The 27,178-nt window shown below is 37.3% G+C and overlaps 1 protein-coding gene across 2 annotated transcripts in view; it reads left to right on the forward strand.

Annotated features, from left to right (window-relative positions):
* Window positions 1–13,154: 13,154 nt before the first annotated feature.
* The window catches only part of MCM9 (minichromosome maintenance 9), a 48,264-nt gene continuing 34,240 nt past the window's right edge, over window positions 13,155–27,178 (forward strand). Inside the window, exons 1-7 of one of the 2 annotated variants that reach the window (XM_078584849.1) lie at window positions 13,155–13,497; window positions 13,569–13,671; window positions 13,746–13,848; window positions 13,934–14,072; window positions 15,189–15,255; window positions 24,250–24,424; window positions 26,212–26,311. In XM_078584849.1, coding sequence (XP_078440975.1) covers window positions 13,367–13,497; window positions 13,569–13,671; window positions 13,746–13,848; window positions 13,934–14,072; window positions 15,189–15,255; window positions 24,250–24,424; window positions 26,212–26,311 — 818 coding nt within the window. In that variant the 5' untranslated portion in view covers window positions 13,155–13,366. The remainder of the gene's footprint in view (window positions 13,498–13,568; window positions 13,672–13,745; window positions 13,849–13,933; window positions 14,073–15,188; window positions 15,256–24,249; window positions 24,425–26,211; window positions 26,312–27,178) is intronic. The other variant, XM_078584848.1, reaches the window with a different exon arrangement.

Here is a 27,178-nt window from a genome sequence, read left to right on the forward strand (position 1 = left end):
GCATACAATGACATAGTACATTATGATGAGATCATAACGCATCGATCATTAGTATGTACGCATGTATTCTAATTATTCCTATTCGTTGGATACTTGAGATGAACACCGAGTTATCCCGATATAATAGCACTATCCGATCGTTCTTACATCATAAGTATGGCTGATTCTATGGCCATTGGGATGGAGACACTAATGACAGATGGTGGGTGCTTTTAGAGAAAGAGTTCACTCTAGCGATTCATATGAATCCCTTAATTGTATTATATGTAAGTGTCAATGAGATTGGTTCATATCACAATTGTACAAGCAGTCCATTGACTTGAGACATGAAGGACATCTTGTGTATGGATGACAGTAAGTCTACTAAGATTTAAAAGTCCCTAAAAATGGGATACAAACATGTTTTAGATCGTAGTAAGAAATATGCAAAGGTGATTGATAAGCCTAAAGTTGGTAAGAAAATTCAGTTAATAATGTCGTTTCGAATTAGGCTTATGCAACAAATTTGTATTATTTCCCTTGATCACAATTATGAAATATAAGATGGGAAAGGGGTCGAACCATAGGGAGGCACTTATCAAGAATTTTTATCCTAATTTTTTATGAATTAATTCAAGAAAGACTTAATTGTGTAATTAATGAGCATTATTTATGTTAAATTTTGTTCGTAATTACTAATAAAAGTATCTAGAATCATTATATTGATGTTTATATTTTCAGTCACAAAACTTTAGAGATGACTATTTTATCCATAAATCAAAATAAATCGAATTACTATGATGCCAGGAAAGGTAATTTATCAAATACAATTTTTATGTATTTAAATTGGGAATTAATAAGAAAGAAACTGATTTGAAAATTGGGCTTGAAGATGGACAATTTTTTGGGTGAAATTTTGGATTAGGTATGGTATATGTGGATTGAATTTCCAATAATTAATTTCTAGATCTAGAGAGAGAAAGAAGGCGAGATAACCTAGAGAAAGAAAGTGGGAAAATTTGGGGAAAAATCAGTTGTAGGTGAAATTCGACTCTAATCTATGGATCTAAGATGCAAGATGAAATGAGAAATAATGTAGAATTGGGAATTTAAAGTCAGATCTTGAATCAAAACCAAAATGCAATGTTAAACATCATTCAATTCAACTCCAAGGGCATGTACATTATCCCATGCCTTGGTGTTTTGAAATCATTCAAGAAGATGTTCAAATAGTGAAGAAGAAACTTACAACTTTGATTCTTGAAGCAAGATCTGTCAACTTCACAAGCCAATCTTGGGTCTTTCCTGGCCCAATTAGTTGGGGGAGAGCTTCGTCGGTGGTTTTCCCCTTCTTCCCGACCTATATTATAAACCATATGGATTGTAGAGGGTGAAAAGACAAACCTACCCTCAAATTTTGGGCGCAATCGGACAGCTAGATCTGAAGATATTTCTATTTACTGGTGATTAATCCTAGCCGTTAGATATTTTTATCTCTCCTCCACACAGGTAAAAATCCATGTTTCTGATTCACCGACGTTGTTTTCTTATTTTCTCTGCCCTCAGATCACACGATGTCATGTCTTTGTGTGCTAAAAAATGATGCAATCATTGGTGTTAAAAGAGAGGGAGAACGTAAGTTTTTGGATGGCTAGGAGAATGCCACGTTGCCTGCGTCAGCCTTCTCATTTTAATAAAAGAATAAAAGGTACATTCGTCATTTTAATAAATTCACACACTTCTCGATTCACCACATGCTTTTATTGCACGCAGTTACTGATTCGCTTCGTGCATTTATTGTACCAAAAATGGCCAACAAAGTTACCTTTCTCCTCGAGCCGCCAGCGCTGCGTAATAATCTAGACGATGATTCGCTATATGACATTGCCCATTGCGACATCAAAATTAGCCTATGACAAATGATTGGCACAGCCAATCAGTTGCCCAAATTTTCGGGCAAATTTTTGGGCGAATGATGTGAAAGCCATGTAAAATAGCTAAAAATCATTTTTTAATGCCAAATAAATCATGAAATATATTCTGTAAATTCTAAAAAAATATTTCTTGGATATATAATGGTAAAAAAATTACAAAAAAATGGAAATTCCAGAAAAATTAATAAAGGCCTTAACAACTCTAATATAAAATTGATCAATTTTATATTATAAATTGCAATTAGTAAAGGCCTTAATATAAAATTGATCAATTTTATATTATAAATTGCAAGTTATCATTGATTGAGTGGTCATGTGGGGACTGTCTGCCCTCGTTAAAGAGGAGATTGACTCAAGAAAGAAGGTGCATCATATCCTTGGCTAGTAGGGATATTTGATAAGATGTTCATGAATGATCCCCATTATGCATCAGTACTAACTAAATGAGACATTAGGCTTGATGATTAACCATACTTTAATTCATTCCAGAGTCTTGCACAAGTGGAGGATTATAAATAAGGTAATGGATGACATACAAGGTTCCATATAAGAGAGTTCAAAAATTATTCTATATCTTCTAGAGCATGAGGTGTAGCTTGGCACCCACGGTCGGGAAACTTAACCTATCGATAAGGTTAAGTTGATATTTCAATAAGTAATTTATATGTTGATATAATTAATTAATGATGTTGGCAAATAACTGTTAGTGAGCCATTAAAACTACCTAGATTGATATGGGCCTAGAAGTGACATGCATAAATTTATAAGACATTGGAAGGTATAATGTATTAGTAAGATTTTTTGTGAAGTATGGATAAGAGGGGAACCCATTTTAGGTGCCCATGCCAGCCGGATCTGCCCCCTTTTTTATTCCTCTATTTTCAATGCTAATTCCACAAGTGCTTCTAGATGGCACAGAGATCATCAAGTCATCAAGAAGAGTTGGAGAAGGATCGTAGATCCAATAGTATTCCAATTGTGTGGATACTTCTAAAGGCTGATCAAGTGAACAACTCAAATAATCTCTCCTAGGAAGCAAGTCAAGGGTGGAACATGTTTCCCATTCGGTAAATAAATCATAAGATTTTTGGAGATCAATTTTGAATTCATAAGTTTCTTCCGTTGCATTGGAATGGTGTTTTCATGTACCAAACCATAACCCCAAAACCAAATAGTTTGCAAGACCCTTGTCAGTGTTTTCTTCAAAAATGATTAACATAGACTCTACAGAATATATCCCTTAGTAAAAAGGGTGGGCATCACCATCTGAAGTTACACGTAGGTCACATGAGGTGCAGCCGCATACGTCTGGTAACTTATCGCTTGTCTCCCATCATTAGTACTACTTGGGCATGCACCAAAGGTCATCACATGTGTAGCTTAATGTTGATAACTCCTTGTAGAGTTGTCATAAGACATTCCCTAATAACATGCTAATGCTACGGTTAATACCATGTGATTTACATTTTTAATTGTACACAAAGTTATAGTGGTGTGATATTAAATCTAAAAAATTCAATCTGTTTTCTTATGTTTTCTTCATTTTTAGGTATTTTATGGATTTTTTACAATATTCGTGAATAAAACAACTTTCTAAGTTAAAGCTTAATCTTGTAGAGTTTTCTGACATTGAATTCATATAGACATTAAATTATAAGTCAGCATATATATTTTTAAAAATTTTATGACACAGAACTTGTTTTATGGACATTGATTAACGGCTTTTGTGAAAATTTTCCATCCTGCCATGCATTACCATTAGATTTGAGCAAATGGTGACCAATTTTAGTTTTATCAATGATTCAAGAAGCAAACCATTTTGAAAAGGTACCATAATGGTCAATCTTGAGCTACTGTACTTTTATTTATTTTTGGATAGTGGTGATGTGGAGAAATTGAAAATAGATCATATTAAAATAATAACTAGTGTAATTACACAGAGTGAGAAGAAATGATACGCATTAGTGCTTACAGATATATCACGTCAATGTACATTAAATGATACAAAAGTAAAAAAATCATGCGCCTATGTCAAGATGCCATCGATTAAAGGGAGGCATCACGTAACATGGAATTTAGTGACATGTTGCCATATTACACATTTAATAATAATTTAACATTATTCTCTTTTATCTTATTCTAGATACGGACATGCGTCAATTTCTGAGCCTTGAATCATGTATGATGCAGAAAATTGAAGCCATTTTTTATGAATATTGTTTTTATAATTTTAAGGATACAGAACCGTTAAACCCTAAAGGTGAAGAGATTATATGATCAGATGGTCAGCGTTTAACTAATTTTAAACACTGATATCTTACAATCTGGAAGGCAAATCAAAAATTGAGTGCAGTTTCATCTTTTTCCCCCTCTTTTAATTCTACACTAAGATCTATAAGATGACATGTTGATTTAAACAAAAATAATCTTCGAACTTGGTGGATACATTTGTAGACATTTGAAAGATGGTGAGTCAAGAGATTCATCACGGCTATTCTTGGTGTCATATGGACTGAGGAGGTGCAACATATAAGTGGATGATCTTAGTTGTAGCTACAAATTACCATGGTCCTGGCAGAACAGAAGGATCTAGGGGAAATCATGTTGTCATACATTTTTTATCTTTGTCATCATTGTCGTGTTCTTATAAGTAGTAAAATGTCAATATAAGTATACTAAATAGTATTAATTTTGTAAAATTTCAATCTAGATACATTTTTAATATTAAAATATTTTAATTTATCTTATTATTAATTCCTCGAGTGGATTGAATTTTTAATTCAGTTCAACCTAAAACTTATATTTTCAAACTCCCAAAACATCATTAAATAAATTAGTTCATCAATGATGTATTCATCTTGAAATATCATCCTCACATACCATACTTAAATAAGTAAAAAAAATATTATCAAGACAAGTTATGAGACCGTAAAATAATAACAATAGTATTCATCAAACTCTTTCCTCTATTATTATTTCATTTTTATTCCATCATTTTATTTTATGATCATTTATTTTTGGTATATCATCAATTTCTTGCTAAATATTGAAAAACAAAATGGAGCGAAAGTAGTAAGTCAGAAATCACGTACAAAGTCAGAAATGTTACGTAATCAATCAAAGGTCCAGCTGATCACGATGTCTGTATTGTAAATATGCCCTTACGAAGAATCCTGCCAAAGTAATAGGAATCAGACCTAACACAATTCCAAACTTATCCACTGCTCTCGCTCGTAAACACGTGCCTTCAAGGTTATTTGAAAGATAAATAGAGTTGTAGCTATGAGTTAGGTCTTACGCGAGGAATGGACGTGATTGATACAGGAGCTCCTCTAAATGTTCCAGTCGAAGATAGAAAGGAAAAAATACTTTGGCTTTACTGTAATTTGATTGAACTCAACTCCACGATAGAAAGAAGATTCTAGTGATTAAATCTGGGTCTAGAAAGCTATTTTGTGTTAGGCTGTTTTTTCGCGAAGGTTACTATTGGTTTATTCAAATACCCTTTCTACAAGATGATGTATTGACATGAAATGATGAAATTATATCTATCTTCTAACGATCAAAGGGTTTTGATATGTGCAACTTCTTAATATCCCCATCTTATTCATTTTATCATGATCCTTTTTTTGAACTTCAATTACTTCCCAAGGCCACAAATTACATATAAAGAAATCAATAAATATGATATTGCCAAGCTCAAATTTTAGGGTGTTTAATTTGTCATAGACCATTTAGAAATTCAATAAAATTTGAATATTTTATGGACTATTAAAAAGTATGGTTAGATACCGATGATAAAGAGTCATCTCGACATCAAAGTATGATGAGAAAATTAGAAAATGGAAGGAAAATAAAGTAAGTGTGATGAATATGACAATGTAAGTGAAAAGAAACCTTACATCTGATGGAAACATAAGTGGCCAGCAATCCAAACACGCATTCCTTATCACATTCATAGTTCAATAATACAATGTATTCATTATAGTGCAATGTTCTAAAAATTTATATTTGAAGGATACTCAAGAAGGACGTCAAAGTATTGCAGTAGAATAACACTATATAGTCTAAGTCATATGATCATTATGGTTGGTTTTGTAGCCATTAGTGTGAAGACACCAATGATAGATAGTGGGTGCTTGTTAATAGAAATAGTTCACTAAATTGATGTGTACAAATTCTTTCATGATATTATACCAAATTATCAATCCGGCTATTTCATGTCACAGTTCTATAAGTGTTAGACTCGAGACACCAAAGACGTCATGTTGGATGGATGGTTATACTTTTAATAGTCTTAGTTCAGATTCAAAAAGAAGTTAACAAAGATGATTGAGTTGTCAAGATGAAATTTTTTGTCCTTGGTATATGAGGATACAGCTCAAGGAAGATCGTGCGATGAAGTCCTTGGCCAAGGTTGTGGAATTTTGGAGAAGAATTCTCAAGGATTTTAAAATGCATCAGTATTAAATTAGTGGAATACGAATAAGGGTTTAACAGTTGACCATAACCTAAGTCAGCCTAGAAGTACCAATAAAATGAGGGACAACACATACATGGTAACTAATGATAGACATTCATTTGTATCTTCTAGAGCATATGGTGTATATTGGCACCCCACAATCTAGAGACTCAACATCTGAATCAGGTTCCAAGGCCAATAAGTGTGTTATACATCACCAATTAATCTATATGATTATATATTAATTTAATTTAGAAGACCAATAAATGTCATTGGGCTGCTAGAGTCATTATCTCAACTAACACATAGGTCTAGAGGGTCACACAAACATTATTTTCTGGACGTCAGAATCTATACTCAACGTTTGGTGTTTTTTGTAAAAAACACCACTTAGTATGAATTGGGGAAGGCTTGGGATGAAATTTACCCAAACAAAAATTATTCTGGGCCCTTCCTATCATCTCCCTTTTGTTTGGTTTCTCTTCATTTTTAATGTGATCAAGATGGCGTAATGACAAGAATGGAACACAAATGGAGATCATCAAACCTGAAGCATGATATTTGACATGCTAGGGATTTCATGAATACATCTCGAGGATTCACACCTGAGAAGATCAAAATGTCTCACTTAAGTATCCAAGAAATCAGATATTTTATCCGTGCTAGGCGATTCGATCATTAAGTTTTGAACGTCATTTTGATAACGTTTACAGTCTTTTAGTGTGTAAATCACTTTCATTTCATCTAGATCAAGGGCATATAATCAGATAATATCTCCATGTGCCACCAGGACCAATAAAATCTGAAGATACTAGAAAGTCCTTTCACCTATATTTTTTCCATCAACATTAATCAATATTTTCAGCAAGAAACTTGATGGATCTCAGACTCCCTTTATTTCACAAGGCCTACCAATGTAGAAGCAAATGTAAGATGTTTTTACATACACACATGGGTCTATTAATAGATTCAGAACTATGCATAGAGAGGGAAATCATTCCTGAAAATTTTAATGTGAAACTCCCAAATCGTTAAATATCACATTTTGAAATTGGATGACTTTGAGACATTATTTATGTCTCCTTTGTTGATTCATGACTCAGATCTCAAGTGTGTAAGAAGATTCCTTATATTTAAAAAATATTCCATCACTGGCTTTTAATACATGTATCGTCGATCAAAAATATGTCCACAACTTTTCAAAAATTGGAGCACATGATTGGTGTACATTTCTCTATAGTTTTCAGTTTTCTCTCCACACTTTGACGTATTCCTACGTGGGAATTCAAATAATCAATCATCATTATGGAACATATCAATGTAAGTTGAGTTCCTCATACTAATATTGCCATCTGCTTCTCATACAGCAGCTTATCCACCCATTTCACCCTTCATCATCTCCCTTTCTCATCATTCCAATGTGCACTCTATTACATTTATAAATATTTATATACATTTGTTATTACATCATCCCTTTGCACTTTTGCATTTTTTACCTCATATCCTGGCTATTTATATATTCCCATCATTTCACACGTATTCATAATATCTATCATTTTTTACCTTCTCATCTCAAAATCATCTTTCTCTTTATTTCGTATATTATAAAATATATGTTCAAATCCCCTTATCACAATTTAAATTTTCATTAATTCCTCAATCAACGATAATTGTGGAAAAAAACCTTGCTTAGAATTATTTAATCATGTTTTTAAGTATCAATATCCTATATAAATTTTTATACATTAAATTAATTATCAATATAAAATTATGACGCCTAAATTTATTTCATCATCAAATCACCTTGTTTTCTTATTAGTGACTCAACGATTGCACATTATGATTTATCCTACAATATTTATTAAATATTCAGGATTTTATAACATTTTTATTGTTGGAGATAGATTTTATATAGAATAATATAAATCCAATAATTATTTATATACTGTCAGCTAGACACATCAATACTCCAAAATTCATCTGTTGTCAGAATATTGATCATTTTTTGCTCTTAGCTTCTGCATTAAGATGAATCCGCAGTTTTCAATCAACGGATCTCAAATTTTAAGGTTAAATTAAAATTCTTAAAGCTGCGTCATTTTTGGTATTGTGCGTATTTCATTTGGAAACAACTAGATTGATTTTGAATACTTAATAAACAAGCATTTAAAATATAATGAACATAAGGAATATACTTAATTTGACATAAAAGAAACAATAATTCTGTGAACTGTACAGATAAACTGATTCAGAATGAAATCATGGATTATTTTTGGTGGTGTATTTCATTATCTTGCAAATGATATAACAAATTCATTAAAAAATGGACATTCATACTTGTGGCATTGTCCTTTCCATTTTAATGATTTTGAAAATTTTTAATGATTTAAAAGTTTGACCAATAAGATATTACCTCATAATATTTAATTCATAAAAAAATTGATTTACAAAGTCATAGGTTTGACTTGGTTGTGTAGAAAAATAAGAAAATAAAAATAACTCATTATTTTGTTTAAAATTGCTATTTTTGTTCATTTTTAAACTCTTGAGAGGTATAAACTATTCATAACGTTTAACATGACATGAAACAAGTCTAAATGTGTTGAAAAATGCTTGAAAAGTGAATAGATTTCCACAACATTGAATAAATGCGTTTATGACTATAGGGTTTGAATAATTTCTACGACATTTAGGCACTTTCAATCAAATTCATTAGCTTTCAATGAATAGATTTAAATATATACTAAAAATGTCAAATGAACTTGAATTATAAATATATTACCTTGATATGGTTCTTGTGTCAATAAGGCATAGGATCCTAGTTAAACTAGTTCTTCGCCTGAGTGAACTGCTCCATCTCAACAGAAATATATTGGAAATTAAATCCGTTCAACATAACTAAGATAATAGATCAGTTCACATGAAATTACAATAAAAAAATAAAGGATCATTTTAAAAGATGCCTTAGAGCAAGATATAACCCATGCAAAGCTTAGAATCTTCAAAATGGTAAATCTTATAGGAGGACAAATAAAACAGACATTAGGTAATGCCTGGATGATTATGGCTTTACACACATTCAATGATGTCGAACTTTTTATTACTCCATGATGCTTATAATGTAATGTGGATATGTTGTACGTATTATGTCTCAAAAAATACAATAAATCATGCCAACTTTAAAAATTATGATTTTGAAAGACCAAGATTTCTTCAAATTACAGGAATACTGGGACTAAAATATGCGAGACTTATCTTATTTCTCTTGTACCCATTTAATCATTTTCATTTATAAGTTAGCTAACAAGGTTTTTGAGAAACAAAGTTTAATAACTAGTATTATTTTAGGTCTTAGATAATGTTCATTAATTTTTTTGGTTGTATGAAGTTCCGTGCATGATAACAGTAATTGTCTGGAGCAGACATGTCGAAGAAAGACATTGTATTAATTGTGTGGAGCAGGCAAGCTATTTGATGTTCAGTAAGCCATCATCTCTAATTATCTGGCCAATGCCATTTTAAAACCATCAGTGAGACTAGTGATTCATACATTTGAAGATCATATATTTAGCGGCTAGAATACAGTGGTTAATACTATGTTGAAGAGTTACATGTTTTCTTCAAATTAATAAAATAAGGACTTACATGTCAATGCAGCTCCGCACTATATTTGTTTGTATATGATATTATCTAAAAATAAATCAAGGTATTAATGAGAGGACGAAACCAAGAATAATAAAAAGTATAAAATATTATAAAATAATTCTATCTATACATTCATTCAAATTTATCACGACTTCCCAATATATAAAATGCAAGCTCCACAAGTTTAATCAACATATAAATCCTTTGATTGTGGAGCTTAAATTTAAAGTGAATGTAATAAATATTTATTTTAAAATCTCTTTATTTTTATAAGTTCAGATGTCATTTGTATAAGTTTATTTTCAAGTTAAACCTTCCACATAGGGAGAAATATATAATTGGAGCTTTGATTGACTCAAGCAAGAGTATCATTGACCAAAAAATGGATGGTCAATGAGAACCCGATATTTAGTTACATAAATGTATATTTTTAATTTTGTATAGTTACATAAATGTATATTTTGTATAATTTTGGAACTTTTGTATAATTTTGGAACTTTTGTAAATTTTGTATATTTTATACAATATACAAAATTTTGTATAATTTTGTATATTTTTAATTTAGTTACATAAATGTATAGTTACAAAAAATGGATGAACAAAGACAATCTAGTTTCATAAAACAAATGCCATAAAAAATGTTTTGGTACATATTTATAGCCATAAACGGGGATTTGAGCACACCCGTTGCCTTTAACATGGCTACCAAGTGGTGTGCAAGGGAGGAAAAGATAAGCATGAATCAATGTATATTTTTAATTTTGGTTTAAATAGTAATATTGAATTATTTTTAACTTCAGTAAATTATTCCATGCCATCCATGTGGGATCAAGCTTGTAGGTTGTCATTGATTTTTCTGAGAAACAAAATCCCTATTCAAGCTTGGGGTTGTCGCAAATGGCACTTGATAATTATCCTGGCCATTTTTTTCTTCATTTGGAACTTTATACATCATGAACTCTTCACTAATGATTAACATATGCATATTGGTCCCCACATCAGTTTACGATGATAGTGTTGCCTGTATTCTCTACAACCGGAAATGTTGGAACACTTTTTTTTCCATAATTAGATCGTTATTGAATGTTTTCACCAGCTTATCATCTAGTACTTCATCCACCAACTATCCTCACAACATTTGAGTGTTTTGAGACAATATTTATATTTTCAATGCACTCTAAGCTTAGACCTTTTCTACACATCACCATAGCCTACCTACTGTTGAAAGCTATGGCTTTGATTTGGATGAAAATTAAGGATTCCTATAGCATAAGACTTAAAATGTAAGCTTAACAACATTCAAAACGTATTGATCAAATCACTTGTGCTTGGATTAGATGGTCATTTCTTGGTGTCACGAGTGAAATGTGTCGAGTGGTACAAGTGTGCAACGTCTAAATGTATCCACAAGGTCTCCCAAACGTCAGCTCTCATCCTTCACTTAAACTAGCCCCATTCTTGTCCCATTGTCATTGTTATGCCATTTCGATCACATCATGAAAGATGGAAGCCAAGGGGAGGAGGGAAAAGAAGGAGGCCCTGAAAAATTTTGGCCTAGGTGAATTTTTTTCAGGACCTTACCTAATTTATACAATGGTTGTTTTCAGAAAAAACCCTAAAATTTAGTTACATCTTTCAATGTCCAAGGTTGTGAACCCATAGGCCCATGTATCACTTGCGTTAACATCTCCAATGGTCTACTAACCGTTATTGATCTTTAATATTAATTAAATTTATCATAATATGGATTAAGTAATCACATTTTCTGGCACATGGGACATTGAGATATGCGTTGTGCTCTAAGAGATACAAAGGAGTGTACCTTTTAAACCTATCTATCATCAGTTTCCTTGGACCTATTGCCCCTCATCCACTTGATGCTCTAAGGACGACTTAGGGTATGGTGAAGTAGCAAATCCTAATTGGTCATCGAAGTTAGTACTGATGCGTTTGATAATCATCAATGAACTCTTCTGCGATATTCCACTACCTTGGGCAAGGAATTCATCAGATCATCGATACTATGGATGGCCAATTCCATCTTGACCACTCAATTGTCATCGTAAACTTCTTGCTGACCCGAACTAACACCATTTATAATTCCAAGATTAGGAAATTGTACATCATAGTCGAAGTACAAGATATCTTTGGTGTCTCAGGTTTAAGTATCAATTCATTGAACCCTTTTGCAAAAGAGCATCCACTATCTATCCTTTAGTGTCTTTACACTAATCACTATGGGATTCACCATACTAATCATATGAATGGGATTAGATAGCGCTATTCTGTCTGGATACTTTGATGTCCTTGTTGAGTATATTTTTAATAAGAAAATATAAAACAAATGATTAAAGACTAGTGATTTCCATAATATGATCTCATCATAATTCATTAAATCAGATTATATATCATTAAAATCACACATGGATTATAATAAATAGATTGTACCAATGAATGTTGAACAAGAAATGAAATGTGTGATTGATTTGTCAATCACAACACAATCACTAGAAATCTCATTTATCATAGAACCCCGTATAGTGGATCATTTATGATAGATATCCATCCTCAACTTTAATATATTTTCTTCATTTTCTACTATATCATAATTTCAACTATATCATTTCAGAAAACACACTAATCTCTGGATGAATTTTGAGTTTGTTAGGTGCGACACGCAACGACACGAGGCACGACTTTAGGAGCAAAAGGGGCGTAGCATGAATGTCTTGGATAGTGTTGTGTTTTGATGGATTAAAAAAAACTCTCTTGAAAACCTTCTCTCTCTTATCTTAGGAAAGTGTGTTCACGTCAACTGTCATGTCTTGCCATAAGCTGGGCTTAGGGAACCAAGTTTACATGCAGTTGTCAACTTGCTCTTTATCAAGTGGGATAAACTAACCAGCTTACTTTCAGAACCCCTAATTTTCTCAAATATTTATACGTGATATGAATTAGATCCTAAATATTACGTTTTTCTCTTTCGTATGATAAAATCCCTCTACGAGGACAAAGTGAATGATTGTTAGTCTATACCAAGTGAGAAATATATGCATATGTTCTCTATCAGGGAGGGATAAATTATAGATTGACAGAAGGAGGGTAAATACATTTCAAGGGAAATACACAAAGGGAGATAAATAAGTTCATAAACTTGAAATTTGGAAAGAGGGATAGATGATATATATAGAAACATATTTTATATATATAGAAGGTCCTTTATTTATCTGCATATTTTTAATACTCGAAACTCGACTACTGGGGCCCACCTCAGTCTTCCCGCCTATCTATAGCGCGCAGTCAGTTTGTTGGACTCAAATTGTCATTGCTCAGAGCTCGCAGATGAATGTCGTTCATGGATCGGGGAGCGGAGCTCGTTCAATCGTTCGCTCGTTTTCTCATCCGTTGCTACTCGCAAGATCTTCGTTCGATTCTCCTCGCCGAGGATGTGATGCTTCACTATCCTCTCGTTGTCGAGTGAGTGTGATATTCTCTTGCTTTGTTCGTGCATTTTCATGAATTTGATGGCATTCTGTTCGTTTTTTCAGTTTTTCAGAGCTTCTGGAATCTGATCCTCCCTTAGCGCACCTTTTATTCTCGAAACCGAGTGGTCTTCTTCCGCTCTTTGATCAGGCTGCTCGATTGTCCCAGGTAAACGGATTTATTTTCTACTTTTTATGATTTTCGACGTGTCGTATGAAATTGTACGATGCGTGATGAAAAAGGGAGTCATCCTGGATGGTTCTAAGGAGCTTGTTGGAGCAGCATTTCCAAAGGATTTCGTGCATGTTCGAATCAACGTCTGTGGCTCCCCTTTAGAGTGCCAAGGTTTCGATCGTTTCATTTCATTGATTTTATTGATTTCTCGGCGTAATTCCTTTCCTTGGAGATCGAACGTCGTCTTTTTGAGCAGAGGCGTCACCCCGTATTGGAAGACTGAGAGTAAAGCACCGGGGAATCCTCCTCACCGTTAAAGGGACTGTCATCAGGTCTGGGGCTGTCAAAATGATTGAAGGAGAGAGGGAATATACGTGCAGGAGGTGCAAATATCGGTAAGTTCGTGACTCCTATTTCATTTCTACAAATCGCTGTCTTTCTGGTTCTCTTTGCGGACGAAAACGGCAAGCAACGATGATTACATTTCATAAATTGAGTGGAAACATGATTTCTCCTCTTATATGTTTGAGCAGAAGTCATATGCTAGTTCATGGGCCATTAAGTAGCATTGACCCGCGAATGTGAACCCCTATGTAAATGGGCGAAAAGGGAGGAGTTTCTTGAGTTCAGAAGAGAGTATCTTGACTCAAGGGATAAGGTGTGGCATTTAGAACGACTGGCATTTCTGTGTTAGTGTTGGTCGGCCACTGTGTTCTTGTTCATCTTTCTCTCGGCGCTCTCTCTACGTTCATCTTTCTCTCTACAGATATCCATCCATCTCTCTACGACCACTCTAGTTCGCCTCAATGTATTCTCAATAAAAGATCAAAGGTATCTGTGACTGGGTTCTTGTAACATTCTTACCACATTCTCTTCAAGAAGCATGCGGCTGGAAGATTATGTTGTGAATTTGTGAGATATTGATGGAAAGTTTGGAAGAATTCATGGTCGAAAGAGAAATATTGTTACAGAAGATCAAGTTAAATAGTACATTACCTAGTCTTCATTTACCCTTACCTATTTATGAATATGTGCCATTCTCATCATAAATGCGCTCAAATGAAGATCAGTGTAATGAATAGGGAGGCATGATGTTCATTGGATAGAGTATTAATGTTGAAAATAAGCCAGGTTTCTGTGTCGCTTTTATGATGTCTGTATGCACCTGTCGATGACATCAGATTTGAAGTAACAGGTCATACCTAGCAGTACTGTACATTAAGGAAATAAAACAATGCAAGCTTGACGCGTAATTCAAGAGTTACCATGACAAGATTTGGAAATATTTTTTAAATTTCTGGGCATGATAGAAGTGGGATGTTCCTGTTTTGTCTAACTGCAGGAAAGACTGTTAGAAGCTACAATGATTCATTAACTGACTTCTAATGCTTATTAAATTATAAGTTCCTTAATACACTCTAAATCCATAAGATACTGTGTATGGCATATGAGACTCATTTAAATAATTGCTCTCTGTTCACATTTTATTTTTTAATTTATTATTTTTTTAGGTTCAAAGTGCAACCGGAGCTGGAAAGTGGAAATGCGATTAGGCTTCCAACATCCTGTCCATCAAAGGTTAAATTTAGTTATATTTTGCCTGTTACTCTTCGTTGCATCTCAATTCATTTACATGGGATTTATGTTAAGATGCCATCTGTGTTGCTTGAGTCCTCATGTAAGATGCTGAAGTAACATGGGACCTCTCGCATATAAATGAAGATGGGAGCTGAATTTAGCGAATGCAGAGGATTTTGGAGAGGAAAGCTTTTGGAGAGGATATCTCTGGAGTGGTGAGGTCATCAACCGAAGAATGGCCAGTGGAACATGTGGAATATTTTTCACTGGTTATTTGATCATTCTCTTCGTTCCCTTTTTTGTTTGCCACATTTGATTGCATAAGGCTTCAAATTTGTCTACTCTGCATCTTATTTTGCTTCAAACTTAATCCTTGTATTCAATGCTATGAGAATAACGGTGTATCAAAGCATGAAAATTGGAATTCCAGGTCTTGGTAAGAGTCTATTTATGTTGTTTTCAAGGTGTTTGAATTTGAAACGTACTGTTTTAAATTCCAAAAAACAGACTCCGGTGCCTTGTACATGATTTAATTCTAGCTTTTACATCTTTGACAAGAAAGAAGGAAAACCAAATTATAATTTTAAGAAACAGCTAGCACCGCTGCTGTTTCTTCTCGCGGTGGACACCCTGGCCACCTGCACACTCAAAGCCTGCAAAGAAGGCCTACTCAAAGGCTTTCAGACAGCGAGCTACACTGTGGGCATCCTGCGTCTGCAATATGCGGATGACACCACATTTTTCATTGAAGGCTCGATGACAGGAGCTTGTATTCTATCAACATTACTTGATCTATTTGCAGACTTCTCAGGGCTGCAACTCAATCGAGCTAACTCCACTTTCGTGGGCTTCGGATTTTCGTCAAAGGAAGAGGCACAATTTGCTAGAGCTTTAGGCACACCTCGAGGCTCGCTCCCGATGTGTTACCTGGGTCTCCCGCTGATAGGGCGGCGTATTATAGCTGCTGAATGGCAATCAGTAGTTGAGAAAGTAGAAAAGCGGCTGGAGGGATGGCAGAACAAAGTACTTTCAAAAAGGGGAAGGCTGGTGCTTCTAAAGTCGGTGCTTTCCGCGATCCCAATATTTGTTATGCCCCTTCCTAGATTGTTCTGAAGAGCAAATTGATGGCACGGATTCAAGAAAGGGAATCTTGAGAGTTCCCGTCCACAATAGAAATTCCAGAAGATTGCCGATTGAAGAAAGTGTTCCAAGAACAAGAAAAGAGAAGAAGAGAAATGGAAGAACTAGGAAACCGGCGACGTTGATCTCCTCCCTCTGGTATGAGCGACTCCCGCTCTCCAGGCTCACAACCTTGTAACTGAAAATTCAAGAATGCCCTTATTTCTCATTGGGCCTTTATTTATAGGTAATGACGTTGACCGAAGGTGAGCAGGTTGACCGACGACGTTTGTTCCTCTGGTAGGTCCGAGGCAGGACCGTAACAATATTCTACTTATCAGTATTTAAAATACCAACAGGAGTGGTAAACCGACTGGAGGGGTTGATGAGACGGTTCTTCTGGGGAGGCAATGGAGAGGAAGAACGAAAGGGGTTGCCATTAGTAGCGGGGGAGATACTATGCAGACCAGTAGAGCAGGGAGGGCTGGGGATCCTTCAACTGGAATCAATGAATTTGACCCTGTTAACCAAGTGGGTGGAAAGGATTGTGACTTCAGCAAAGGGGCTGGTTTTCAACGTCCTGATAGACAGGTATGGCTCCGAGATAGATTGGGAGAGACGCTGGGCTGGAGTCCCCCTTCAGGAGTGGTCTGCGCCAAGCCATACCTCGCATTTGTGAGTTCTTTGAGCCCAGATTGGGAGATGGGGCAACATTTCATTTTTGGACTAACAACTGGTCCAATTAAGGGTTCATGAATTTGAGGTTCCCAAGGCTATTTGCTCTAGCAAGGAACCCAGAGGCCATGGTCAGGGAATGTTGGGATGAGGCTTGGGGCCCTATGCTGGCAGGAGCTTTATCAGAGCCACGGTTTGAGGAACTGTTGGGGCTGCAAGAGAGACTTCCACCACTCAGACCGTCAGTTGATTCTTGCCATGGTTGGATGTGGCAGGGGTCGTCTTTCTCGGTGAAAGATGCATGTCTGAAAATCCGAGGGGCAGCAAGGGATGACAAGACAACCAATCAGGCCTGCCACATGTTGATGACATGCAAAGTCCCCCTTAAAGTGCGGCTCTTCAGCTGGTTGCTGAGGCGACAAAGGCTGGTCACACGGGTGTATCGGTGGAGATGGGCCCCCGCGGCTCCCATTGACTGTCCTATGTGCGACAGGGGAAGACTACTCCCACCTCTTCTTCACGTGTCAGTTCACACAGGGTGTTTGGGCATCGCAGCAATTAACAGGGGTGGATATCTCCTCGGACGAGGACTTTTGGGCTTCAGTTTTAGACGGAAGACACATGAACCGACTGGAATGGGGGCGCTTGCTCGTGGTGCTCTGGAAGATATGGCTACAACAAAATTTGGTAGTTTTTAAAACGGAGGGCGGCTTCGGTGGAGAACGCCGCTAATGATGTGAAGGCGTTGATGCCTTTTTGGGTTGGAGGGAGAAGATAGCCTATTTTGGGCCTGATTGTTTATTGTTTGTACAAAATCTTTACTGTTACTGATAGTAGGTAGGCCACCGCCTTCGGGTGGTCTTCCTTTTGTTTTTCAAAAAAAATAATAATTAAAAAACAGAGCAGATCAGGTGCTGTCTGATCGTCAATCAGTACTTAAAACAGTTATATATGTGCCTCTTTCAACAAAAAAACAGCTATATATCTGTGCCCGTCTGAGATCTGGGCAGGACCCAGTCAGTATGTATCAAGGGCTTACAAAAAAGTATCAAGTTGAACCCATATAATCTGTATTAAGGCAAATTGTATTCGGTCTTATGATGACTTTTTTTATTTTCCCCACTCTCTTTAACTCTTATGGTGTTGTTATTAGGGCTTCTAGCTTTACTTGTCATGTGAGAGAATTGATGAGATACTGGCCCATCTAGTTGATTCCTGTCTTGTAGGTTTGAAAATATGGAAATATTGTATCTATTTCTTGATTTAGCCTTATTCACACTAACGTTTTGTGAAATTGATATCTGATTTCCTATGGAATGTCAGGTGATTGAGTATTACTTGTGGAAAGTGGAACACTTCAATTCTCATGGATGGGAAAGATCGCATGAAATTGAACGGAAATATGTACAAGTGAAAATGCAAAAAACAGCAAATGCCGAGTAACAAAAGTTTAGGAGTGGGGGCAAAATACACCTCTTTATACACTCAATAATCTCATCGTGATCTCTTTTGATGTTCAGCCCTAATTAAAAAATAAAGACGTTGGATGGGTACTAGGGCATTTTGAAGGCAGGATATTTTCGGAGGCAAAAGGCCTTGGGCAGATGCTGTCTGTGATCCATGGATCTTCCATTTAGAAACCATATCCAAGCTCTGTGGCTAGTCTGCTCTCTTTGGGCTTTCAAAACTTGCCAATTTGAAGCATCTAAGTAGCCAACGGAAATAAAATCATAAAAAAGACTCTATTAGTGGCATCAGGCGAGAGCATAATGGGGTTTGAATAAAAAAAGTGAGTTCTGGTTTCCTTCTATTTTTTCAAGAGAGTTGGTGTAATATATTGACATAAATGCATCTCCTTGAAGAAGCATTCAAGTTCTGTTTCAGGAAATGTTCTTGAGGAATGATACTTTTTTTTTTCGACCCCTGCTTCAGTATAAATTTGATGGTTCAAAATATCGTACATTCTGTATCTTTTCCCATCCCAGACTATTGTGATACGCTACTGTATCGAATTGGTAAAGAAATGCTGTAACAGGACGTACAGAATGTCCACGCTCTAGCTCCTCTCCTTGTAAGAACACCCTGACGTCGTCTTCAGGCTTCTCTGCAACCACATACCTGGAATAGCTCTTAGCCGAATGCAGCTCCCGCTCCTCCAGAATACCCGACCGAGAAAACCCCAATTCTTCTGTGCCTTTTCCCGTCCCCCTTCTCCTTTATTTATATCCTCTGCTTTCTTTATTTCCTTTCTAAACTATTATTCAAGAAACTGTTAGTTAGTTGGCCAGCTCAGCGCCAGCTGGCCCACTAACATTCAGCCCCTTCCTTCTTCTCCGTTCATATGTTATTATAGGGACTGTATCATATTGCAACACTTTAGACAGATTTATTTAAAGTGGTGAAGAATTCTCTACTATAATCTCCACTGTAGCTCATACAGGAGCTCTTACTGCTTGTTTCCAGCCCAAAGGGCTTGGCAGAACAGATGCAAAACGATTGTAAAATTAATTTAACAGAAACTGATGATAGACAAAGAGTTTCATTCTGTAGATCAGAGTGTATGATGAATTTGATTTTTTCCCTTTTGGTTGTCATCTGTCCACAAGCCGTAGTCCTAAAGCTGATTGGAACTATAATAGACTAACTTACATTCTACCAGTGAATACCAAAGATAACCCAGACCAATGGGAACACTGAGTGAGCAGAGTTCAGAAGCCTTGAACAATCCATTGCATCTACCAGAAGAGGCAGAGCGAACCTATTCTGAATCCCTATCCACTCCTAACCAAAGTTTAAACGATACAGACGGGATTTGTGAGAATCGGCCTCCTAAGGACTTCCCTCATTTTTTGAGCATTGGCTTTGCATTGGAAAGAGCAGCCAACAATAAATCTTGAGTCTCTGTCCTCCTTACCCTCCTTGCCTGCAGAGAGAAAAGAATTGGGGAGAGAATGAAACTCCTTCTCTGTTGGACAATGCAGACAATCTTTCCCACTCGTCGGCAGCACTTCCTCCTATCTCATGAATATCTTACTGCAGGCACTCCTCTCCTCGCACTCTCCCTCATTCCTTGTCTCCTCTCATCTTTTCTTCTCTGACTCTTGTACCATACAGTTCTGGTTTATTCAGTGGAAATACGGGGTATGTTGAGGGAGTCATCAATAGAAATGGGGGTTGTATCAATCTACCTGAAGAAGCAAAACTAATCCAATCTGATTCCTTGGGCGTTTCTAACCAAAATTCGAATGAGTCATAATTTCCTGATTTGAAGGAGCTGAGATATTCCTTCACAATTGCGATAAACGGAGAGCAAAAACTAGTGTACACTCTCATTTTCAGTTCCATCTCATGCAGGACTCCATTTACCTCGATTATGGATGTTTTTGTACACTCACTACTTCCTTATGGAGGTAGGTATGATGGCCAATGGCGGACGACACAACAAGGTGTTGCACAGGCCTGTTAGTGAAATGGTAAAAATCTGTCAGCCTATTACGTTTAGTTGCATTATTTTTTCTTTTTTCCCCTTATCATTGTTTCTCCTTTATTTTTCAAAATGCCTACGGCATCCATCTATGAGAATGATATGATCCACCGGAAGGTTTATGTCCGTAAGCGGGCCGGTAACGGGCCTGATAAGCTAGCACCGGCCCACGACGCCCGTTCCCCTACTTATGGATGGGCATCGGCACGACAAGAGGCAGGCAATCAGAATTAAGGTCTCACTTCCCTCTCCTACCTCCCTCTCCGGGTTTTCCTCACCTCTCCTCTTGTAGTTCGTAGGTCGACGCGTCCTCCTCGATGCCGAGCCGACAGCCCCTGCCCAACCATTCCCGTTTCTCTTCTTCTCTACCCCGGGAATCTCTCCTCTTCCCTCTCCTACCTGCTATCGATCGGATCAGTTTGAACTATCTCAATTGGAATTGTTGAATTACGTTGTGTTACACGATACGTTCCGGGTAGGATCGTATCAGAGAAACCCTTTTAAGGTCTGAAGATCTTTCTTTATTTTAAGCCCACTTATACACCGTGTATAAAAATCAAGTTCTGGATGATAGTCCGGGTGGTAGTATTTTTCCAAAAGCAGTTCAGTGTCTAATTGGGTTCGTGATGGAAGAAGCTGGGAACAACAGATATGCAGTTTGATCTCAAATCAGATTAATGTGGTATCAGAGCTTGAGAAACAGTTGGACTCAGGCAATCCTTATCTCTCTGCAGAATATCTGTCTACTAACAGATAACTTTGGGGGGTATGGTTATTATACCTACACATTTTTTACATATTGTGTCAGTTAGGACTCTCTGACAGAAGGGCATGGGGACATGTCTCAGATTGTGAGAATGGATACTCCAACCCACCATGATGACTGGTGGACCAATATTGAGTTTGACATCTTTTGAAGCAGCTGTTGCACAGGGAACCAACATGGAGTGGGAATCTAGATGGTGATCTCTGGGTCCCCAATCCCTTGAATACAGTAGATTTAACCTTATCAATTGCAGCGAATATATGGGTCTTATCATTGAAGGAAGAGAATAAGCTACCTCCTGATATACCCATTGTATAATGTTTGAAAGAGGGATTATCCCAGTCCATGCCTGGTTACTTATAAGGATGATGATAGGATCCTTGATAATTGATAGGGTCCTCAACCTATCTAGGGGTAGTCTCGTCGTATTAGCCCATGGGATTATCCCAGTCCATGCCTGGTTACTTATAAGGATGATGATAGGATCCTTGTTAATTGATAGGGTCCTCAACCTATCTAGGGGTAGTCTCGTCGTATTAGCCCATGAGGGCATTTTAGTCATTTGGTTACATTGTGTATTTCCTTAAAATAGGGATGCCCTCCCTTTAGGAGGGCAGCGAGGAAGAAGAATGAAGTTAGATCTCCTGTCTTCCCTCTTCACGTCTAGGTCCTATCTCCCTCCCTCTACGATCCCCGTCCCTTGTGATCGTCTCTATCTCACCACATCTTCAGGTAGCTCGTCCTCGGCCGATGCCTACCCCTCTGCTCGGCCTCCTCTCGTCCTTCCTGTTTCTCCTCTCTACCCCGGGAACTTTGACCTCGCCTCGCCCTCTACTCTCCTTCTGGTATGAACCTAGATCCAGGTTCGTATCAGATGACTGGAGAAGTTTTTTCTAAATTTCTCTTTTCAAAGACCACCCAGCAGATTTGGAATCAAGTTCATAAATGTTATTTAAAGAAGAACAGATATTGAAGAATGTACGATGTTGTTACCAAAGCAATCATTCTGCTGCTAGGTGAGAAGTCTTAAATGCATCATGCGAATGAACTAAAAGCTACCTGGAGAGAGAATGATCATTACAGTCCAGTCAAAATTCCAAAATGCTGGAATGACAATATATGATGCGAGATATATCGTAATATTTCCTGGGGGAACTCAGGAATAGGTCTACGCTATTTTGTATTTATGGATTTGTATTTAGAAGAAATGGACATCATTTTTATAGGACGTAACAGCTAAATCTGGATTAAACTGCTTCTGGTGTAGGTGCCTTAATACAGCTATTCTAGGGTTTACAGATCAGAAAACTGTCCCCAAGTTGAATCAAGTTGAATCCCTCCCTCTAGGCCTCCTCCCGGATTAGGTTTGGGAAAGTAAAAAATGAAATCGAAAATCTCAAAACCAGGAGGACAGCCGGGTCTTGAAAATCGAAATCTCTTTTTGAGCAACATTGATTATGAATGTTGATCAGCCAGATCTTCAACCGAGAAAAGATTCCAGAACTTAGAGAAAGAAATACAGCCAATGCTCAAGGAAGAAAGTATACTAAATCAGGTAACAGAGACTGTGAAGGAAGACTCAAAGGCAGGGATGGTGGCCAAGCCAATGTCCATAAAAATCAGCAAGAACAGATTGGAGAAAGACAACAGTAGTTTGCAAAAACAATAAATCAAGTATTGAGATCAAATGCTGAAAAGAACAGTTCAAAGGGAGCATATTTTGCTCGTACAATGAGAAGCAGGGCCACAACTGGGAGATCTGTTGGGCGATGCATGACAAGCTGATACGATTTTTGGTAGATATTTGTTGTATTGATCGATTTCTTGGCGTTTTTAGATCCCATTGATGAATCTTGCTCTCTTTAACCCAGGATTTCCTGAAAAGGTACCTGTTTGAAGAATTACGGACGTCAAAGAAGAGAGAACAGTATAGAGGGATAGTTTGTATGGTAGGTAGATACAAGAGAATAGGAGATGGGAAACAGGCGGGCCAGATCAGCCATATCCTCTTTGGGACATGAGGATCTCCTTGGCCAGCTACAGTCATCTCTGTGAACTTCCAAGAATCAGTCACGGCCCTGGCTCTTCCCTTCAACTGGTATTTATGGGCGGAGTTTCCTGTCTATGCAGCTCCACACATGCATCTTGAAGTAGCACTTGTGATATGTCTTTTGTTCTCTTTCCTGGTAATTCCTGGGAAGGTTCAAATCACAATCCACCCAACAAACACAAACAGTCACTTCTTAAAAATCTGAGGCAAATGGGTCACAATATCAACGCCAGTGCTTAGGAATGCAAATAACTGGCATCCATTTCTTGTCCTAGGATTCACATTTTAAGGAACATGAAATATGTTTTCGGAACTTAGTCAATATGCAATTTATGGCAAAACATTAAGTTGAGGGCCTCACGGTAACCTGGTTCCCCCGAGTTCTATATAGAGAGGGGATGGATTGACCCTGTACTGGTAGGGTTATAGGGATCTACATGTGTAAGCTTGATAGTGTTACAGTATTGCCGGGTGATTGCCTTATGAATCAATATAGAGAGGGGATGAATTGACCTTGTACTGGTAGGGTTATAGGGATCTACATGTGTAAGCTTGATAGTGTTACAGTATTGCCGGGTGATTGCCTTATGAATCAATCTTTCAAAACAATCTGTCTATATCATGTCAAAGAGGTTATTTTAGGATCATTTTTCCTTATAATATTTAGAAAATTTGGCTCATAAATTCCTATAAAGTTTAGAAAATTTGGTGCATGATTTACAAGCTGGCATTTTTTGGGATCTTTTTTTTGCAGGGCTTCTCCTGATTGGAGCCTGTAAATTGTTCAACATGAGTGTGCTGTTTATTCTGTTCAATTTTCCTTCCTAATTCTGTTAAAAATTCCTCCTTTTTTTCATAACATTCTTTTACAATATTTGTTCATTTCATCTATTATTTTAGGCCGCTAAAACATGTGATGGCACAAGTTTCCTGTTGGTTGAAAATAGCATTTTATGTCATGACTATCAAGAAATCAAGATCCAAGAGAGTGTGCAAGTCATGGGAGTAGGCTCTATACCTCGTTCAATACCCATTATTCTGATGGACGATCTTGTTGACATTGTTAAAGCTGGCGGTATCATTCTAAATTCTTTCATGTTTGTCTCCTTTAATTCTAATCATCAGCATTATGCTCGTCAGAAAATTGCACAATAAGTCTTTTTTAGCAAAGGGATTAACTTGCTTTTGGGCATCAAATGCTTCTTTAGAACTGGTCTTCATTGTAATTTCTCTGTCGAGCTCTGTGCCTTATTGGAATGTAGTACCTAAACTGGGTCTAGTTCAGTTCATATACCACGCTGACCTTTGATTATTTTGACGGGCTGAACTCAAAACTTCCTAGTAGAACAAATGCTTTAAGTTGGTAAATGATGAAATGCATTGGCCTTTCGTCCTCACAAACTGTGATCACATTGTAGAGAAGTATAGAACAATGATAGATGAGAAGATAGGAGTAACGGAAGGAATCCTAATTAGGTTCACCCCTTCTTGACCACAAGATCACTCCCGTCAGCTCCAACCTCAAGAGCTCAGTGTGGCTGCCGTTTCCTGTTTGTTTCTTGAATCTTCATACATCTCTCCTTCTGTTGCTTCTTCTGCAGATAAGTTCTATTAGAAGAGCTTATCTCTTTCCTTGGAACTAGAGGATGGGGAAGCATGCACCTCTAGTGCACCAGTTGGCGTGCCTGTAGTAAACTCAGAATAGCTGATTGGCAGAGTAGGACAGCTGCAGACGACATCTACGTAGAAAGACAACCCAAGATGGTTTTCTCCTTTCCTGACTTCTCAGGAGCCCCCAACAGTGTTTACTAGACAGTAACAGATTCTCTGCTCCCTCGCATAGACTGACAAAACTTTTGGGAATCTGATACATCCTACATATCAATCGGCGACTGCTGCTAATTATGTATCCTCCAAACAGCCGTCCTCTTTTGCTTCTTTGTCGTGCTCAGCCAGCCAATGATCTTCCGGAGGGATCCACGGTCAATCAAACCTGCACCTTCCAAATGACGCTAACCTCATTGACTGCCTCAGAATCCAGAAAGAAAACCTCCCTATTCCTGCTTTTTGACACCACTTTTTAAATCAACATCCCAAGCTTCGCATATCTAAAATTTGGCCTAGACCAATTTTGGCCCACTCAAATAATTTACGTCGATTCCTCCATTAGGATGCTGTTTTTGATATCGTTTCATTATGCCCATGACCGGGATTTCTTCTTGACGATTTGGCCTGAATCCCTTGAGCTCAGCATCAGTAGCAAACGTGAATAGGAGAAGGTAGATAGAAGAGAGAAACTTTCATTCAAGTAGATGAAAAAACGATAAAAATACAGCTCCTAAGAGCAAGTTTTTTATACAGGCCAGGAGATGGCCGTTAGCCACTCCAACGGCTAATTCCTGGAGTCTCTAACAGCTAGTTAAACTAGACGTTAGCCTTGGAATCGGGCCCGATGAGAAACCGTTAGGAGCCCGATTATAGGCCTGATTAGGAGCCCGTTAAGGGGCTTAACTAGCCGTTAGCCTTGGGAATCGGGCCCGATGAGAAACCATTAGGAGCCCGATTATAGGCCTGATTAGGAGCCCGCTAAGGGGCCTGATTAGAGACCTGTGAACCGATTAGAGCATTATCCTTGACACTTCTCTTCAAGTGTGGCTTCCTCCAATAGCTGAGGGGAGGTAATGAATCCAAAACAAGGTCTTAACAAGAGAAGCTGTTTGTAATTATTGTCTTTGTTACCACTGTTTGCTTGCTGTAAGTTTTGAAATGAGGCAACCTTCTTACTTTCTACTGTCACTATTTTCACAAAGGTCATTTGTGTCCTAGAATCAATGTAATTCAATATCTGCTTTCTTTGTCCAGATGATGTCATCATTACAGGGGTTTTATCAGCTAAGTGGTCCTCAGATCTTAAGGATGTCCGCAGCGATCTTGATCCCGTTCTACTTGCAAATCATATAAGGTATTTTTCACTTGAAAGATATTGTTTTGTAAGCTAGTAAATAGTTTCTGTTGAATGGATTGATCATGAACCACAATGCTACAGCCTCATTGGAAGCTAATGCAACCAAATTTTGGACCTTAACATCTAAATCCATCTGATTTGTTGTTTTTTTCATCTGTCACACCTTTCTTTTGAGTTCACTGACTACTGAATGAATGTTTGCAAAGGAGGGGGGAGCGAAAAAGAGAGAGAAAGAGAGGTGTGAGATCCCTGAAGGAGATAGATTTCTCTTCAGCTTCAGGAGGATAACAAGCTGTATTTCAGTCATTGTGGCTTTCAGTCCTGTTGATGGTACCTCCAGTGAACTTCCCAGTGAGCTTTCAGGTTGGGGTGATGTCATCCTCTGGCTGCTCCTCAGGCTAGGATTGGATTGTGTCTCTGATATAAATCCAATCCTCGACAAGTCGTCAGATAGTAGAATGCACAAGAAGTCAACAATCGACTTCAGAGAAATCAGCGTCCAGTTTTAGAATTCAAGAGAAGGGAGGGAAATAGAGGAATCAATAGTGGCAAGAAGGAAATGGAAAGAAGAGATTGAACTAGGGAAAGTCGGATGCAACAATCCCTCCCTCTGGATCGGGAAACTTCCGGCCTCCAGGCCAAAGCTAGTGCAACAGAATTCAAGATGTCCTTCCCTATTCCCCTGGTGGGTTATTTATTGCCTATTCCGTTTACCACTTGGGTTTTGGTTGGCCGCCAACAATTGGTCCTCTGGTAAGTCCGAGGTAGGCCCGTATCAGTCTCCTGAGAGCATATTCTTTTAGGAACGAGATTCTTAATAAATACATAAATAGGCCCACGCACATGGAATGAACTCTGCAGAGT

This window comes from Wolffia australiana, chromosome 13 (assembly GCF_029677425.1).
Source record: "Wolffia australiana isolate 7733 chromosome 13, ASM2967742v1".
Classification (NCBI taxonomy): Eukaryota; Viridiplantae; Streptophyta; class Magnoliopsida; order Alismatales; family Araceae; genus Wolffia; species Wolffia australiana.